This window comes from Trichoplax adhaerens, genomic scaffold (assembly GCF_000150275.1).
Source record: "Trichoplax adhaerens TRIADscaffold_11 genomic scaffold, whole genome shotgun sequence".
NCBI lineage: Eukaryota > Metazoa > Placozoa > Uniplacotomia > Trichoplacea > Trichoplacidae > Trichoplax > Trichoplax adhaerens.
The window spans coordinates 939,846-960,964 of NW_002060953.1; the positions used below are offsets into that span (position 1 = coordinate 939,846).

Below are 21,119 nucleotides of genomic sequence, written 5' to 3' on the forward strand. Positions count from 1 at the left end.
TTGCACTTGAGAATATCTAATTTGATTGATAATAGAAGATGCGGGTTGATTGTTACTGTTAGTAGGGAGCGATTTATTTAATATTCTAGCCATGATATACCATCGAATAGGTATAGGATTCGTAATAAATGGCAGCGATTGTACAAATGCCTTAATGATACCATGTAAACGAAGACAACATTGTCGACGCTGCTGCAGTGTCGACGGAGTACTATCAAGAGGATTGCAATCAAAAATAATACCAGAAGAATAGATATGACTGGCATAAGAAGGCATGTGAGACGTCAATGTAGACACAAATTGATTAAATCGAGTACGTCCATCTTCTTCATTGGTAATACAATCGCCATGAGAAGCTACTAAAATAATAATAGGTAATGAATGCTGTGAAGGTGGTAAATCCTGTCCGTCTTCACTTTTAATGCTCACATCGACGGTACTTTGGCTTGTATGGCCAGCTATGATTGATGTAAGCCATTCTTGCATAGCTTGTAAATACGTCGTTTTGAGTGATTGGTTGTTCCTTGTTGTTACCTTGTCGTTAATGTCTTGCTTAATATTAAATACTAAAATATAAATACTATTGACGGAGATAAAGGGATAATGAGTAAGATGATAGACGGCATGACCTGCGAAATCCCATATTTTAACATACTGATTTTTATCGTCTTTTTCTGTATTTTGATTTTCCATGGACGAACAGTAATATTGATCTAAGTCTCGTTTAGACTGTGGTTCTATTGCAATCTCTGTCCTTGCTATCGCTGCATCTTGCGTAACGATATTCGTTGCAGAAGAATCGACACTGTGTTGTTGCCCATTTGACACAGATGGATTATTGGTTATAATGGGTTGATCTATTGGATCCATGTCGGTTACTTGCTGAATGATGTTATCTCGACTATCGATACTTGTTAGGGCTATGTCTTGTATGACTGTCGTGACTGTATCGTCTAGTATTTCAGTCCAATCACAACCCTCTAAGTTCATAATATTATAATATTCAGTCTCTACCATAATATCCGAATTCTCAGCCACTTGTGTTGGAGATGGACTGTTGAGTGGTTGCTTGGTAAATATTTTTCGAACAGAAGTTTTGCCCACATTGCGAGGGCCAATAAACATGCCTCGTATTAAACGATTAAAGCAATGGCCATGTTTTAATGCTTTGCTATATGCATTGTAATATTTCTTTTCTTGCAAAGCTGTAGAACAACAAAATACAGAATAGGGTTACGGTTATCCATCGCTCTCTTGTCTACTACCGTATTAAAACTCCACTTACCTTTCTCTTGTACGTCTTGATTGTTGTGACTGCCGTCGATAGTATTTGCTGGCGCTGTAACGTTGTTGGTTTGATTCGGTTGAAATAGTTCAACGATACTTTTGATCCAATTTCTCGCTATTGATGTCGGCGATTTCTGCTGCCGGAGAGCGATTTCGATATTCTTTTTGGTCATTGTAACTAGGCCATCATTTCCGCTTAAGGTTGCGATATACAGTGACTTGTTAAAGTTATCCAGAGCCTGATCGATCTTGCCTTGGTCATGATAGACACATCCTATGTTGTGATATGAGTGCGCAACATGGGGATGATTGTGACCAAGGACTGACAATCCAATTTGCAGTGACTTGTTATGCATCTCCATAGCCTGATCGTACTTGCGTTGGTCATGATAGACACATCCTATGCTGTGATATGACCACGCAACATGGGGATGATTGTGACCAAGGACTGCCAATCCAATTTGCAGTGACTTGTGCAACATATCCACAGCCTGATCGTACTTGCCTTGGTGATAATAGACACATCCTATGCTGTTATATGACTGCGCAACATGGGGATGATTGTGACCAAGGACTGCCAATCGAATTTGCAGTGACTTGTTATGCATCTCCATAGCCTGATCGTACTTGCGTTGGTCATGATAGACACATCCTATGTTGTAATATGAGTTGGCAACATGGGGATGATTGTGACCAAGGACTGCCAATCGAATTTGCAGTGACTTGTTATGCATCTCCATAGCCTGATCGTACTTGCGTTGGTCATGATAGACACATCCTATGTTGTAATATGAGTTGGCAACATGGGGATGATTGTGACCAAGGACTGCCAATCCAATTTGCAGTGACTTGTTATGCATATCCACAGCCTGATCGTACTTGCCTTGGTGACGATAGATAACTCCTATGTTGTTATATGAATTGGCAACATGGGGATGATTGTGACCAAGAACTGCCAATCGAATTTGCAGCGACTTGTCATACATATCCACAGCCTGATCGATCTTGCCTTGGCGATGATAGACAACTCCTATGTTATTGTATGACCACGCAACATCAGGATGATTGTGACCAAGGACTGCCAATCGAATTTGCAGTGACTTGTTATGCATCTCCACAGCCTGATCGATCTTGCCTTGGCGATGATAGACAACTCCTATGTTATTGTATGACCACGCAACATGGGGATGATTGTGACCAAGGACTGCCAATCGAATTTGCAGTGACTTGTTATGCATATCCATAGCCTGATCGTACTTGCACAAGTCCCCGTAGAGGCGCCCAATTTGATGATAACTATCGGCAAGACGAGCATCCTTTTCGTTTAACCATTTTAATTTCATTTCCAACGATTTCTTACCGTCTTGCAGTGCTCCGTTGAAATCTTCTTGGCATCTCTTAATCTCGCTTTCTCTTTGTAAACATTGAGCCATGCTCACTTCATCTTGCAGTTTAGTAGCCACAGTTTGTCCCTTTTCACTCCATTCAACAGCTTCCTTGAATTGATATTGTAAAGTGTAAATGTCACAAAGACCAAGATAAATATCGCATGCAAGTCGATCAATATCCGCACTAGGATTCGACAACGAAGCAATCGCATCGACAGCTTGTGTATAACAAGATAGTCCGTCCACCAACTGGAAGGCAGCCTTGCACGAGTTGCCCTTTTCGTACAGTGATTGTATACGGGTATGGTGAGGAAGCACACTCGTGGAAGAGACAGATTCATCATCAGCCATCTTTTCCTTCACTCAATTCAAAAGTATGTTAGTGAAAGACTTGAACGACAGGTTAGAGACAAATAAGATTGAAATCAAGCTTCGTTGCAACCATGAATGACTAATCATCGGATCGATATTATCTCTGCGTATTCATGAGGTTATGTCGGAATGGTTGTACTTGCGTGCTAGTCGTAGTTCAACAGAACAACATCAATTATTCCATTATACACAATTTTCAAGCATCAACAAATCAACTTCTACAATATCGTCTATCAATTTCGCATGGAAGATTATCCGAAAATCATTCAATCAATCTCTGTCAATGATTACTGAAGACAACGCTATCGGACATTCGTGTGCTGACATCAATCAATACCAAACAAAGTCCAAGGAGTAGACTAATTGACGTGTACATTAACAAAATGCACTCCATCTTACAAACAGATTATACTCGTAATCATAATAACCATCCAACAGCAATCGTTTTATTCTAATAGACAATAGCAAATGAATGCTAGCCACATCAATGATAGTGCAAAATAAGAAAGGATGCTTGTAATATAGTTTCGTTGGAGTCGTTTACCTATCTATAATTTCTATTTTTACTTGAAATACAATGTACTGTATAATGATGGATACCCAAACGGAATAGGTCACTTACCAATAGATGTTTTAAAAATCGGCTAATAACAACTTGATGATTTTGCTGGGACGTCGATTTAATCCTATCAATCCGACTGCGCGTTGCTTATTGCAAACAGGAGCAAGTGGATAAAAAGAGAATCGACAGGTGACATAAAACTCTACTCGGCTAAACAGCTCTATCCAACTGCATATACACTAAATACACGCTTTGATCAGCGATTACAGACTACTAACTCATTGGTTATTTCGTACCTATAAGTAGTCCTTGCAAAGTCCTGCATGAGGAAGGGCACTACTGATAACCATGAAGCTTGCTTGGCTACAAATCCCAGTTGAACCTGCGGCCATGCCGCGCTTTTACTCTTTAGTCTCATGTGGATGATGTAATAGCTGACGGATAAAGGTTGCTATAGTAACTGCACCATTAAATTAGGGTTTTATTAATTAACTTATGCTTTGCTAGGTCCTCTATATTATATTGCTGTACCGCGTACAGGTACTCCTCTCTTTAGTATATAGTTTATATCGCTATATTATGATCTAATGGCGACGCCTAAATTAAACTACTTAATTCAATCTATTGACGAAAAATTGAATGTATACTCAAAGCTCTCGAGGCTGACCATTGACTGAACTACTGACCTTTAAATTTCTACATTATCCATGATAGACACTTGTTGATTACTTAAATATGTGGGCTCTCTCTGCATAAGCTAGATGCACCGTAAGCGTCCACCAAAATGGGTAATAGCCTTAAATATCGTTTAATTGTAATTCTGAATTATTAATATATACGTTAAAATATCTATACAGAACAGAGAAAAGATACTAAAGTTCATATACAATCATCTTAGTAGGATTCTATAAAATGCTTTTTAGTAGGTGTATTTGTATAAGGCTTGTTATGAGCTGCGGCTCTCGTTTGCAAAAATTAATTTAAGGACATATTTCTACGATCGTATTTTGTTGATAAGAAATATTCCTCATTCCGTTCTATTCAGTCTTGGTAACCCTAATCGAAAACTAAATATCCATACCAAATAATTATTGCAATACCGCTACTTTATGCAGCGCATGAGTATAATGCACTTTATTCCTATACGATTTTTTTAGTGGGTTACTTCTCATTCTACCTTCGACACGAATCATGTTCCAAAATGTACAGTGGGACAACTAAATATTGGTAAAGGGCTACAATTAGCGGCAAATTTATGTTATTTTTAAATAAAATTAGGTTTCTTTGCAATGACTTGTGCATAGTCATAAGACCTTATGAAATTAAAACAGCTCTAATTTGTATTAGTTTTATTAAATACGAGTTTAAGATTAACCTACGAGTATCTTCCCTACTAAATTTCTATGTCTTGTTAGCTTAGTAAGCCGTCAATCATGTTATTTGCAAAAGTTCATTGGCATCATGCCAATGAACTATTGCATGGGTAGATACAAGTTACCAACAAAATATCGTTCTCTCTAAGTAAGGATAGTTGACATATAATCCTTATCCATTTTCTTCTATTACAGGCATTGCAGTACAACAGGGCACTATCCTCTCAGCACTTACGCTCGCTGCATTCTCGCGCCAAAGAAGATTCTTAGTCAACAAGTTCAGCTTTGATCTATGCTCACAGAACTCATTCTCAAGGATAGGTAATCATTTCTACGAGCATACCTTAATAGCTTTCAACAAACAAGAGAAGTATTTTATGATCGAAGTAGAGTAAAGTAAGATCAAATTAAAATCTGACAGGATTGGCGTGAGTACTGTTTGGCCTGATTGCAAATTGCATGCTATCGATACAAGATGCAATCCTTCATACATACTGGAAGTACTGCAAATCCATAGCAATCCTACATGATTACTACCTTAATTTTATTCAATAATTAACAATCAATGAGTTGTTAATATACGCCGTTTAAAGAAAATATTTAGTATACTTTTATAAACTGTTTGACAAATGACAGTAAAAAATCAACGGAATACAGTAGCGCACGATGAAGATGATATCAAGCGATTCAGCAAGATGGCTTAGTTATTGGACTCATCGTCGATGATGATCGCCAATTAAACAGTGGCCAACAGTAATTTCTGCTATCGGAAGAACAATCTTCATATTAATTCAAGGAGGCTAAAAGATGTAACATAAAAAGAATCATCTACGCTTACTTCTCGTATGCACTAATTTGCACTACTTTAACATAGATGTCGAAGGCACGCTAATGTTGGCTTCAGACGATAGAGCTAAAATGGACATGGTTAGTACTTTCATCAACTACATGGAGGAGAATTGCCAAGTCTATGCTATACATGCATGCTTACAAATTATTTCTAGTCAAAATAATATACCAATCTCAGCTCTAAAAATGCTGCACAGTGCAAAATGGAACAGAGAATTTGGACAGTCTCCACGCTGTACTATGTAATTTTAAGTAAACTACTTCTTAAAGCTTCCTAAACTGTTTCTACATGAAGTTGATACCAATGCAATAAGTTCAAAACCAATATTGAGCAGTTAACTGGTAATATCAGGGTAACTTGCTCAACTCTGGTTAAAACAGGTGATGACATTTTACAGGTGCACTAGCTGTACTACCATCTTGTACCAAGTACTAACTCGTCTAAAATAATCAAGACAGGAGCATTCTCGTGGAAGCTGATATGCTATCGAAACTGCGATTTGATGCAGTACACTAATGTATTTTAGCTTATAAACTGTCCGTTTACTGTACAAGACTAATCAATTTCTCCATGAGGAGTACTAGAGTAGCTTGTCAAACTTGGGTAATAGCAACAAAGGTTGTACCCACTCCATGAGCAGTGGCGCTCGACGATTACAGGAAAGGTGCCAATGGTGCAATTTTAAACGAACCATAAACGGATTCTACTTGATTTTATTCATTTGATCTTCCATTTACTCAAATTATTCAAGAGTCTTTTGCTCGTTTTAGCTCATACTGTCTTGATGAAATGTCGTACAAATTGGCAGGACAAGCCTGGAGTGAGATGGAAAGTTCAAATACAGTAAAGCAATTTCGTCTTAATTTCGTACTTCGTAGCAATCATGACTAGAAGCTATTCACAGTCGATAACTGGCAATTAACTAGCTCTTCTTACAATTCATTATAGCAAACGATTTCTTTATTGTCAGGATCTTTATGACTTTCATAAAAGTAGGTTAATTTTACCGTCTGAAACAACGCCACTTTGCATAAAATAGTACAGCATGAACAAGTTTAACTCACGATTAGTACAAGCAAAAATGAATAGAAACCGTAATTAAGATACAATTTAGAATACTTTACAATTATAAATGTTTATCCTTCACCAGCAATTTGTGAGTGCTTCATAAGTATTTAAAGTAAATTTATGATGCTTATAATGTCGTCATTTCGTTGTGCACAGGAATAAAATGTTAAAAACTTAATTTTTACATCAGCAGATTCTTACACAAAACGTGATTGTGATGGCAAAGCTGAAAGATTGAAATCAATCACATTAAGCATTGCTAATATTGTCCATTAAATTGTTGGTTTATTTCAATCAAGGCGAAATAAAACATTATTTTCTTATAACGCTAATTATTTTGATCTTGAAAAAATGCAAATAAGCACAAATAGACCATCAATAAATTAGAATCTACACTATAGTAGACGAAAGAAGATTAGTCCTCTAGGAATTTTGTTCTTTTGGGATAATAATATCATTTCTGTCAATCGTTTCCAAAGCGTTCCGCAATAGATTAAGAGTAGCATTTGGGTATTTCCTTCTGTACCACTGATTAAGCGATTGGATGGCACTGTTATAGGTATGACCACGATGTTTTGCTTCGATAACCTCAGTATCAATTGTTGGATCTAGGACTGTAGCTAATTTTGTCCAGTCTATACCAACACAACTAGCGATCGAGTGAAAATAGTTTCTAGGATCTATAAGGCACGAATGAATATATTACCACATACGTCATCTTAAAATTACTAATTGAAATTATCTTATCATGGACTAGCCGAACCCGCATACCCAGCTGTGTGCTATCAATATGACTCAATAATATAAGGAAGTACCACATGATTTAAATGTGGATACATTTGTTTTAATTTAACCTAATTCATTTCACGTATTGTTGGATACTCGCAAGTAAAGTAGTGGAGTAGTAGTTTATATGTTCTAATTATAATCTGAAATATTCGTTGGCATTCTAATTAGCTAGCAGAACTTTGTGCGATAATATCATACATAATAATCACTTCTAGTCACTATTATAATTAAATGGGCAAATTAATTACTATAATTATGAATAGAAAACGGTTTAATTGACACTTACCGTCATCTCTCACATCTATCCATCGCTCTAAAGGAATGAAATAAAGAATAGGAATAATAAATTGGCAGTTCTATGGTAGTTGAATTGAAGCAAATAGTAAAAGTGATGCACAGTAAAATGAAATGTACACCTAGAAACGGTTTACAGAGAATGCTCTCTTCCTCTTTCTCTATTTATGCGCTCTAAAACCTCTATATATGCGTGTCCTATAAAGCTATGGAACTGATTAGCTACGATCTAAAATTAAGAACATTCTCATACTTCTGATGGTAATGAATACTTTTGATGTTACAAAGCAATTGCGGAAAAAATTCAATGAGTTCTATATTGCCAAGTAAACAGACTATAATAGATGAACTGGCTATACCGAAAGATTGCTATCTATTTATTATTAATAAGAAATATATATAAATTATAATTAGTAAATACTACCACTTCATCAACTATTATAGATTGTACAATAATTATTGCAACTTGAGAACTAAATTAAGATGGAGATCATTGCCACTCTACTTAATCTCGGATGTGATTGAGCTCGATTGCATTAGTGTTTTGCTACAGATTAAGCAAAGGTGATGTTGTAATAATCTTATTGTAGTGTGTAGGAAACGTTTTAACCATCGAACACTTGATATTACGAATAACTTAGGCTAGCGCTCTTGTCAGATACATGACGGTAAAAAAAGACGTGGCAATAACAAAGCTACTGGCTGATTTTATATCCTTACCTATCGATAACTCTTTATTATAAATCATCCAATCGTGGAGAGATTGACTAGCAAATTGCTGAGTACAATACTCGCATCGAATCCAATTGCTGTCTTCTTCTCTATATTCTTCGGCTATACTTATTTCTTCATTACACTCGTTACATTTAACGTAAAATCGGCAACGAGCCCCTTGAAATTTTATCATCCTTTTATCCACAATGGAGATAAGCTTATTCTTGACAATATCGTGCGGCCGCTTGTTAAATATAGAATTCTTAACTTTGTCGATCACCAATTTACCAATGTCCAGCTGATTGATTTTCTGATAGCAATATTGTAAACCAATGTAAGGCCCTTCTTTCTTAATTATCAGGTAATGATCATCATTTGCTAAATAATATTTAGCGCATTGATAATATAATTCTACAACCTTGTTATTCCATTGTATTAAACAAGATGATAGCAGGCTGTGATAAATTCCATATGGAATATCTCCTTTCTCGTATCCGATGTAAAGCCAATCTGAGGCATGATATTTACGCAAATCAAAGGGCTTAACATTACGTGGTAACAAGTATGGAACAAAATATTGCCACTCTTCTGTAGTATCATCCAGTTCATTTCTAATACAAAATAGGATATCATAAGATTCCATGAGTTGCAATATAATTTCCTTACTATTTTCATCTAAATTAAATCGATTAAGGGCGTTATCAACGTATCTTCTTGATAATTTTCCTGTTTTATAGGCTATATTATAATCTTGCTTTGCTTGTAGACTTCCTTGTCGATGATCTTTTAATTGAATAATGGCACGAAATATATTTAATAACCAGTCGACATTAGTTATAACCATCCCGTTATCGCCTATTTTATCACAGTAGATTACCTCTCCTAATTCGTGTAGATACATTAGCACTGCTCTCAATTCATCATAACTGTCATATAATCCACATTCTTGTGATAAGGTTACTATTTGTTGCATAGTCATAATATTACGTACTTGAGTGTCTTGAATTTGGTTAATAATAGAAGACATGCCTTGATTATGATGACTACGGATACATTTATTCAGTATTGTAGCCATAATATATCGTCGAAAAGGAAATGGTTCATGAATAAATTGTAATGAAAACGAAAATGTCTTAATAATATGATGTAAACGATTGCAACATTCTCGGCGCTGATCTACTGCTGATGGACTGCTATCATTAAGATTGCAATTGAAAATAATATTAGAAGAGTAGATGCTGCTCGTATAAGACGGCATAGAAGAGATCAATTCATCGACATACTCATCATATCGACGATTTCGTTCTTCACTTCTGTTGTACAATCACTGTGAGAAGCTACCAGAATAATGATAGGTAAGGAAAATTCTGCATCCCTGTCATCAATATTAACGTAAACTTGGTTTCGACTGCTGTGGTAACATATTATTGATACCAGCAATTCTTGAATAGCTTGCGAATAGGTCATATTGAGTAATTGCCCTTCTCTTGTCTTAACTAGATCTTTGACACCTTGCTCAATACTAAATACAAGAAAATAAATACTATTGGAAGACCTAAATAGATATTGACAAACGTGGTAAATAGCTGGATCACTGAAATCCCATACTTTCACATATTGATTATCTTCAAATTTGTCTTTATTTTCGTTTATTCTAGGCGCATAAGATTCTGCAAAACTAAATTTAGACTCAGTCTTATTAGAAGCATCTGCTATATTATCACTACTCATAGAAGACTGCTTATCGTCATCCTTTACAATGGTTAAAGATAGATTATCTGCCATTGTTAGCTGATCTTGTTGACTTTTATTTGATTTTTGCATGTCGTTATTTTGTTGACTTTCTAGCTCTGCTACGGAAAATTCTCTTATAGCGGTCTTGATTTTATCATCTAACACCTCAGTAAAATTATATGTCTTTGAATTTTGAAGACAATAAAATTGATTGAATTCAGTTTTCAATATGCCATCAGAATGATTAACAACTTTATCTGGAGGTTTATTCTTGTTTGATTCTTGTTGAGTAAACACTTTCGCAATAGATGATTTGCCAATACTAGGTGGGCCAATAAACTTACCATGTATCAAATCATTAAAGCAGTAGCAATTATTCAAGGCTTTATTGTATAGATTATAATATTTCTTTTCTCCTAAAACTGTAAATTGAAACGGAAGTTAGAAGAATGATACACAGATTAGACAGTATTTATTTATATTGGCTATGTAAATTAACATACTAAAAAATCAACTACAAGTTTACCTTCATCTTCTGTGTGTCGAATAATATCACTATCAGGATTGCTACCGTTACTATTCCTATTTGTTAACGTTGTAAGATTGTTAGCATCGGTGCCTGTAAACACTCCAAACCATCTAACCAAATCGTCGAAATATCTTTCAGCTAGTGTTGTACTTTGATAATAATGTGCTTGTTGCTGCTGACGAGTTGTTGCGACATGATTTCTAGTCATCTTAACGTAGGGATGATTCTCGCCTAAAGCCGGTAGGATAGCTTTAATTGTCTTGTGAAACATAGAAAGTGCCTCATCGTACTTGCCCTGTTCCTTATAGATAACCCCTTGGCCGTTATATAATTCAGCAATAAAGCTATAATCGAAATCGACGGCTGACGGTCGAATTTGCATGGATTTATTATATATCGAAAGAGCGTCTTCATACCTGTTTAGATCTATATATATTTTTGCTATACCAAATAATGTCTTTGCAATTTCGGGATGATCGCGATTAAGCGTTGATAGTTGCATTTGAAGTGATTTCTCAAGGATACCACTGGCAAGATTGTATTGGCCTTGTTTGACATAGACATTTCCAAATTTGCGATATGCTCGAGCAATAGCAAAATGATTTTTTTGGGGAAAGATTGTATGTCTCATATCTAGTGACAAGTTATATTTAGAAATAGCCTGTTGATAGTCCCCATTATTGCTACCAACATCCCCCATATGCTCATAAGTGTCCGCAATATGGGCATGATTTTTAGAAAGGAGTGCTAATCGAATGTATAATACATTATTTAGCATCGTAAAAGCCACTTTATGCTGGCCAAGATATGAGCGACAAACTGCCATTATCTGAAGTGAATTCGCTATAAGAAGATGACGATTACCGAATAAGCGCAATCGAATTTTGTGAGCAATATTTAGCATAGAAAGTGCCTTTTTAAAATTGCCTTGCCGCACATAAAAAATTCCTTCCGTATGATAGGAGTATGCGATATCGGGATGGTTTTCATCCAATACCTTCAATCGGATTTCTCGTGCTTTTCGAATCATAGCCAGCGATTCTTGATATTTGCCGCCATCGTCGTAAATACGTGCAAGTTGATGATAGGAATGAGCAACATCTGTATGGAGGTATGTACCTAGGTAGTTTATTTTTATATCCAGAGATTTGCCACAGCATTCGAGCGCTTTATCGAAATCACCTTGCCATCTTAAAATTAAAGCTTGCTTATCTAAATAATGGGCTATTCTGATTTTATCTTGCAGTTTGTCAGCTAGATATTTCCCTATATCGTAGTATGATTTAGCTGTTTCCCATTGATTTTTTAACGTGTAAATATAACAAATATGAAGATAGATATCACATCGAAGTCGATCAATATTATCGCAAGGAGTAGATATCGATTCAATATGATCTAAGGCTTGTCTATAGTGAACTAGAGCTTCCTCTAGATTATAAAAAGTAACATATTCTTGGCCCTTTTCGCAAAGTGATTGTATATCATTCGGAAACTGTGTTAATAGATCTTCATCCATCTGTTTCAATTTGATGTGAAGAAAAAGCAATCAATAGGTATATTAAAAGAGATTAGCTACTCTAGCTTATAATATCAAAACTGAATCGATTCTAGACTCTAAGGAAAGTTAGAAGAACGATAATTAAATTAGACTTAGTTGTATTGCAATGCACACCAAATTATATCGTACTTCACAACAATTGCCAGACTATAATATCATTTTATTTTCGATCTAATTTTATGCTAATATATATACGTAACATATATATATTAATAATGGTCAGCATCTATTCTATAATTAATAATGGTCAGCATCTATTCTATTACCTCTATTGTCAATATCAGTGAAAGAGTAGGTAGTAATGATTGACGAGTAAAGATTACCATAGTAACTTGAACGACAGATAATTGTTAAACAAAATCATTGGTGAGTATTTAAATCTAGAGCTCCTCCTATATAGGAGAAAATCAATGATGGTTCATGCTTCTACTAAAAGTCTTCTACTTAATTGGGTCTTTGGTAATTTATTCAATAATTACTTTTTACGAATTCATCGTTATCTTGTAAGGGCGCTCGGATCTATCTATAATATTTTATTTACATATTTTTAATCAAATTTGAGTTTTTATTCATGGTCTCTGTTGTTATTACTTTGGATCAAAGTTTAAGCATTGGGCTATCGACAGCAAAACTTACATAAGTCATTCTAAATGCGTATACTTTAGTCATCAGCTGTTGTTACACAGAAAGTTTTCAATTTACCTTCAATAAGATTTTGCTTCAGTAACATACTGCAAAACCAAGTAGGATACGTTAAAAATTTATTGCACGCAAGTACGCTCTATAAAAGTATGTAGAACAGGTTTAAAGTCAATCCGCTGTCTTTATAACACTTGCCCTGTAGCATAAGATCATTTTATCATCTAGTGAACTACATCCAGGATTGATAATAAATTGACAGTATATCATGCCGTTAATATTCTAAAGTTTTTCTACTTTTCATAGACATGGATAAACTACTTGTCCTGTAACGATTTTTTTTATGATTATCATAAGATTTTACCCACAGTCAATTTGGTTATAAGCTCACTGTTGTACGCGTGAACTGAAAATAAAATTACGTGCTATCTAAATTAGCTGAATAATAATTGCAATATTAAACGACAAATGAACGAGCTAACTAGCCACTACTGATGTAGTTAATTCTACATATGAGTACATACATCTAAAACTTGACTTCAAATACCTGTTATATCAATTATTGCAAAGTTAATAAATTTTAAAATACCAGTAGCTATGAAAATAACAAACGTAGATATTACTTGATTATGAATTTCTATTTTATTCGTTAACATTTGAAGCATTCGAAAGTGTACTTTACAGCATATCAAATATCAGAGTTTTACATTGACAAGATCTAATTCTGAGCTCTATTATTTTGCAATTACAAATGTGTCTCGGTTAGTAAACCGCAAGAGAAGTTTGTATATTTAGCAATTTTCGACCATTTTTTCTTCGACTTGGTTAGCTATAGTATTGATTTTCATCTTACGTAAAGCTGCAATAACTACAGAGATATCTGCATTTTGACCAGCGCTATTTTTCCACAATATTAGAACTTTATACACCTTATCGTAGCGACTATGTTCCCGATTTAATTTAATTTCATCAATTTCTATGCTGGATAAATGCAGCAAGACTCCTAAACGAAATAAATCATTTATATGGAGTTGCTTAGCTATGATGTCGAAGTACACAGTATCCATTTCTATATTGAAATAAAATTTAAAATATTAGTCACACTTCAAGTCTTCAGGGTTGTATCTGATCTGTGATGTAAAGCTAATACTAATCTTGAGCAATTCTTTTTCAGAACAACTGTAATTTTAATACTACTTATGCAGGGTTTATCAAAATAAAACTGGAACTAATACTACTTGCTAGTATAGTCTTTTTAATAATCAATATTGGGTTAATTCAATTTTATTATTATCATGAATTCTTACAAAAGTTTGTCCAAAAAATTCTTAAAGTAAATTAAATCAAAGAAATTATTCATGGTTGACTGACTATTTTACAGAGTAGATCACTAATAGTTTGAATATTTTACTTGCAATTCTCTAAAATTAGTTTGTGTTATCGTTAACTAGCAGAACTTTATGCAATGATGTCAAAGACTAGATGAAAGAGTTTTATTTACTTAAGGTAGAATTCTTATAGAGAATATGCTCTCAATATTACTTCAATAATTCCAAAATTAATCACTGTAAACAATTTTGAAAGAATTAAATGATAATAATTTAGTAGAAGCTTACCATTATCTTTTACATCTTTCCATCGCTCTAAACAAGTAAAATAAAACAAGAACAATCGATTAATAGTTTTGTAGTTGCTTTGATAGAAAGAGATTGTAAAATCATAAACATGTCAATGAAATGTATCACGTATATTTAGAAATAATTTATAAAAAGCTCTCTCTCTTTCTCTGCAGGTACCTATACATGCAGATATGCTATAGTAAGTTTTATATCCTGTACAAAGCTGAGGAATGAATTGGCTGTCATTTAATTTTAAACGGTGTTCTCATTTACTAACATAGAAGAATATAATATGCTCCAAAGTAATGATGGATAAAATCTAGCCATTAGTATTTAACACATAAATGAATACAGCAGGATTAAGTTCTCACCTCGAAATAGTACAAAATTATAATACGTTTTTAGTCACATGAAATATACATAAATTAGAAAATTTTTATAATTAATCCAGTGCAGCACACAAAGCGATAATTAAGGTAATCTTCTAAATTACCTACATGATAGCATACATTTCCTTTGCTTTAATTACTTCAGCACATAATTCTGCTTATTTATATCAATGTTTTTATATATAAATAAGATAATCAAAAATAGAGTCATGATAATCACGATGTAAAAATAAATGTGCTAATTATTAAGAACACAGTAAAAGGAATGCGTAATGGAAGAGCTCTTGCTTATAGTACATTGCAATCGTAATAATGATAATAAAAAGAATATAAAAGCTATAAATTGTGTTCACATCCTTACCTATCCATAATTTTTCATTATAAATCATCCAGTCGAGAAGAGATTGACTAGAAAACTGCATACTGCAATATTCACATCGAATCCAATTTATATCTTTTTCGTTATATTTATCGGCGATACTTGTCTCTTCACCACATTCACTACATTTAATGTAAAATCGACAACAAGCTCCTTTAAGCCTTACCATCCTACCATCCACAATCGAGATTAGTTTATTCTTAACAATATCTTGTGGTCTGTTATGAAATATAGAATTCTTAACTTTGTCAATAACCGATTTGCCGATTTGTGGATGATTTATTTTCTGATAGCAATATTGTAAAGCGATGTGAGATTTCTCTTTCTTAACTATAAGATAGTAATCATCATCTACTAAATAATATTTGGCACATTGATAGTATAATTGTACTTTTGTGTTATTCCACTCTTTTAAACAAGAGGATAACAGACAATAATAAATTCCATCAGGAAGATATGGAAGATCGATATGTGCGTATCCAATGTACAGCCAATCTGATACATGATATTTTGATAAATCAAATGGCTTTACATCATAATGCAACAGGTATGGAACAAAATATTGGCAATCCTCTCCATTATTACCCTTTTCATTTCTAACAGAGCAAAGAATATCATAAGCTTCCATCACTTTTAATATGGTTTCTTTACTAGTTTCATCTAAATTAAATTTTTTAATAGCATAATCGATGTATATTCTTGATAATTTTCCTGTTTGGCTGGCTATCTCATATTCACGTTTTATCTGTAGACTTCCTTCTTGACGATCTTGTAATTGAATAACTGAACGAAATATATTTAATAACCAATCGACGTTAGTTATAATAATTCCGTTATCGCCTACTTTATCACAGTATATTACTTCTCCTAAATCATGCAGATATATTAGCATTGCTTTTAATTCGTCATCACTTTCATATAATCCACATTCCTGAGACAAAGTTACTATTTGTTGCATTGTCATAATATCATGTACTCGAGAAGCTCGAATTTGATTCATAACAACCGAGATCGCATGATTATGATGGTAACGGATAGATTTGTTTAATATTGTAGCCATAATGTACCATCGAATAGGAATAGGATTACGAATAAATGGCAATGATTGTACAAATGTCTTGATAATATAATGCAAGCGAAGGCAACATTGTCGACGCTGTTCTTGTGTCGATGGACTAATATCATCAGGTTCGCAATCAAAAATAATGCCAGAAGAGTAGATATTATTCTTATAGGAAGGCATAGATAGTAATAATGTTTTAACGAATTGATTAAATCGAGTTTGTCGATCTTCTTCGCTTGCAATACAATCACCATGAGAAGCTACTAGAATAATAATAGGCAATGAATATTCAGTATCTTCGTCATTGATGTTTACACTGATTGTACTTTGGCTTGTATGACTAGCTACGATTGATGTAAGCCATTCTTGCATAGCCTGTAAATAGGTCATATTCAGTGATTCGTTCTCTCTCGTTCTTACTTTATCATTAATATCTTGATTAATATTGAACACAAGAATATAAATACTGTTAGCAGAGATAAATGGATAATAGGTAACATGATAAATAGCATGGCCACCAAAATCCCATATTTTAACATATTGATTAAAATTATTATCACGCCTATCAATATTTTGATTGATAATAGACGAACAGTAGTATTGATGTAAGCTAAGCTTAGACTCTGATTCGATTTCAATTTCTTTGGATGGTATGGCTGTTTCTTCTGTATGAAATTGATTTGCAGAAGCATCGTCTTCTTGTAAATTTTGTTCAGATAGATTATCTGGTATAACAAGTTGATCAATCCCATCTATGTTGACTATTTGCTGATTGATAGTAGCTTGACTATCGATGCTTGTTTCGGCTAGCTCTTGTATCACTGTTTTCACATTATCGTCTAATATCTCAGTCCAATCATAAATCTCTAAATTATGAATACAGTATGATTCAGTCTCCACCATAATATCAGAATTCTCAGCCACTTGTGTCGGAGATTGATTGTTGACTAATACTTGTTGAGTAAATACTTTTCTAATGGAAGATTTACCCACATTGCGTGGGCCAATAAACATGCCTCGTATTAAGTTATTATAGCAATGACCTTGATTTAATGCCTTGTTATATGCATTGTAATATATTTTTTTTTGTAAATCTGTAGATATAAAATATAGAATATTGTTATGCTAAGACATTTTTTATCCTGATCTATCCTACTACTATATTGAAACTCGATTATAAATTTACCTTCATCTTGGACGTGTTGAAAAATATCAAGATTAGGATTCTTGCCGGTGCCATTATTGCTTGCTGTCGTCGCAGCGTTGTTAGTTTGATTTGGCGTAAATAGTTTAGCGATACTATCGACAAATTTTTTCGTCATTGATGTAGACTGATTATACTGTATTTGCTGCTTGTGACGAGTCCTAGTAATATTATTTCTTGTTCTTCTAACATTAGGATGATTCTCACCGAAGACTGGTAGGGCAATATAAAGTGATTTATTGTACATAGAAAGGGCCTCATCGTACTTGCCTTGCAAATCATAAATAACTCCAATGTTGTTATATATTAGCGCAACATCTGGATGATGGTAGCCAAGGACTGATAATCGAATCTGGAGCGACTTGTCATGAACAGAAAGAGCCAAATCATACTTGCCTTGCTTCTTATAGACAATTCCTATGCCGTGATATGAGTCAGCAACATGGAGATGATTATGACCAAGGACTAATAATCGAATTTGGAGCGATTTATCATGCATGGAAAGAGCCACATCGCACATGTTCTGACCACAGTAGATACGCCCAAGTTGATGATAACTATCAGCAAGACGAACATCATTTTCGTCTAGGCATTTTAATTTCATTTCCAATGCTTTTGTGCAGTCTTCTAGTGCTCCATTGAAATTCCATAGCCTTATTTTAATCTCGCTTTGTCTATATAAACATTCAGCTATTCTCACTTCATCTTGCAGTCCATTAGCCAGAGATAGTCCTTTTTTCTTCCATTCATTAGCTTTCTTCCATTTATATTGGAAAGTGTAAATGTCACATATATCGAGATAAATATCGCACCGAAGGCGATGAATGCCAATACTAGGATTTGGTAATGATTCAATTTCATCTATAGCTTGTGTATAACAGGATAGTCCTTCCGCCAAATTGTAGGCAATCTTACATTTTTGACCCTTTTCATATAGAGACCGTACATGATGAAGAACCATAGAATGATCAGATTGATCATCGGTCATATTTTCCTTTTCAAAATTTAATAACAGTTAGTGAATGAAAGTGTGGCGCTGATTCGATAATATCAAAATATCGAAACGATGTTAGTCCTTGATACCAACGATAAGTTAAGACAAATAAAATTCAAATTTAAGGTTTCTTGCAATGATCGATTACTTATAAGCAAATGGATGTTATGTTTATGCTGTTAGTCGTATGCTTTGTTGGTACAACTCTACTTGCATACGTGTCGTTTTCAAACACAGGAATAAAACGATTACTGAGAAAATTTAATAATAAATAAACCTTCTCCTAACATTTCATCTATGAATGCTAATAAAAATATTATTCTTCAATCTATAAACGATAGTAGATTCTAGCTTAAGATATGGCGCTAGCGAAGAACCGTTTACATCAATTAATATCAAATTAGGCCAAAATAGATGACTAATTTTATTTTACAAATACACTCCGACTAACACAAATACTATACCAATAGCGATGATAAGTATTAAACCTTTATATTTTATTTAACTAGATAACAGCAAGTTAATGCTAACGCCAATAATAATTAGCAAAAAAATTGTATGTATTGTAAGAAGGCTTTCGCTCACGTTATTTGGACTGATATCTTCAGTTGAAATGCAACTTATAATGTCATAAACATCAAAGACAGATGGATCATTTACCAATTTATGGATTAGTTATTGGCTAATAAGGAATCGATGGTTTGTCGAGATGTAGGTCTACTGCGATCGATTTGGCTTTACGCCATCAATTCCAAAGAGTACGAAAGAGCCAACGAGTTAGTAGTGTGTTTTATTGATTTAAGCCTCAAATAAAAATAATATTGTGCATGAATGTAGGTTGCTCCATGTAGTATCATAGTATTGTTGCAGCAAAAGACGATCGAAGGAAAAACATGGTTACTATAGTAACTACACCAATAATTTAGGGTTTGTAACATATGTTAATAGAAGTAGCTTTGAAGAGGCATTTCAGAAGGTTATGGATACTCGCTTACAGTTAAGGATGACCTCGCCCAAATTATACATACGTATGCCAGTATAAAGGAAATTAGATAACTGTTTGGATTATACTACACGCAGTACTATTTTTGTAGGTTTTCTGTACTAGATTGCTGCATGCTGCTAGCTATCCTTATGATAAATATTGACAATATGGAAAGAAATCTCTATCAGATCATGCAGACATACAAATATGAATGTAGTCTATTTTAATATCCATAATTGATAGTATCCGATCAATTTAATCTACTGTTGCTCAAAGAACTGTTTCATGAATTAAGTAAAGATTTTGCTAGTAAGAAATATTTTCATTTTACACTAATTCAGCAAATGCAATGACATCAACATAACATAAATGCATCATAACGCGATATTGGCCCTCGGCTGACCAATGCTAATTGTATAAAATTACATGCACTTATCATCATATCCAATCACGAAGCAAAAAATGTTTACTAAAGGCATGATTTATCCATAGATTATTTGAATTCCCGAGTATACGCATACAGTCCAAACGAGATGATGCTCTTACGGGCAAGTAGATCAATATTTAAAAGCTCTTGTATTATCACGACGTGATTTTTGACACAAGTGTGGTATGGGATCATGTAGAAACTATGCAGTAACTGCCATTTTATAGATGTAAAATGCTACTTTAGGAATATCATTTAAAATTAAAAATGGTTGATTTATCACAGCATACCCTTGCATTCCGGAGTAGTAATTATTAGTCAGTAGTGTTCGTCATTTCTTGATACAGAAAAGTTCTGGGACTATTATAGTTGAATTACCGTAATAAATTAATATTATGAGTGTACATTTTAAAAGTCTATTTTTACCTTTTGGCCTACTTACAGAAGCGGAAAATTATCCCATTAGTTGCTGAGTATCTTATAACGTTAAATGAAAAGCTCTTTATGTAAAGCCAATAATAATTAAGTTAATAGCTACATTTTATTTATAATACTGTTAGCGATAACGATAGCGTCTGATTTTTGGTATGCTCTCAGTCAACTGAAGCGTGATCGGCAGCTAAGCTTCCACGTGAATATCTACCTTTATTCTGATTTCTTACCACCTTATATACAATACAACCGATATGAATACAATACAAGAAATCATATAATTAGATACAGAGACGCTAGTAAATCCGTAATTAATACCGATAAAATTTTGCTTAATTTAATTTCAGTTGGCAAACACTGTTCCACGCTATCGCAAATCTAAATTTGCCACAGTAAAAAGTAGAACGGAAAACCAAAATTACGATTCTACTGTCAGGTTTGTCCTCCCTGACAGTAAATTTGCAGTTTGA

General features: G+C 33.9%; 4 protein-coding genes across 4 annotated transcripts; all 4 read right to left on the reverse strand.

Annotated features, from left to right (window-relative positions):
- Positions 1–1,751: 1,751 nt before the first annotated feature.
- TRIADDRAFT_29925 (uncharacterized protein) lies at positions 1,752–2,399 on the reverse strand (the record flags this gene model as incomplete). Its single annotated transcript, XM_002115570.1, has 1 exon — positions 1,752–2,399. A coding segment is annotated over one exon (648 nt), but the record flags the coding sequence as incomplete, so codon positions are not given.
- Positions 2,400–7,323: 4,924 nt separating this feature from the next.
- TRIADDRAFT_59495 (uncharacterized protein) lies at positions 7,324–9,676 on the reverse strand (the record flags this gene model as incomplete). Its single annotated transcript, XM_002115571.1, has 3 exons — positions 7,324–7,580; positions 7,976–8,002; positions 8,704–9,676. 3 exons carry the CDS (start codon positions 9,674–9,676, stop codon positions 7,324–7,326), a joined length of 1,257 nt encoding a protein of 418 aa, XP_002115607.1.
- Positions 9,677–9,963: 287 nt separating this feature from the next.
- Positions 9,964–12,476, reverse strand: TRIADDRAFT_59496 (uncharacterized protein; the record flags this gene model as incomplete). Its single annotated transcript, XM_002115572.1, has 2 exons — positions 9,964–10,853; positions 10,958–12,476. The coding sequence occupies 2 exons, from the start codon at positions 12,474–12,476 to the stop codon at positions 9,964–9,966; spliced, it is 2,409 nt and encodes an 802-aa protein (XP_002115608.1).
- Positions 12,477–17,977: 5,501 nt separating this feature from the next.
- On the reverse strand, positions 17,978–18,424 carry TRIADDRAFT_6545 (uncharacterized protein; the record flags this gene model as incomplete). Its single annotated transcript, XM_002115573.1, has 1 exon — positions 17,978–18,424. A coding segment is annotated over one exon (447 nt), but the record flags the coding sequence as incomplete, so codon positions are not given.
- Positions 18,425–21,119: the final 2,695 nt, after the last annotated feature.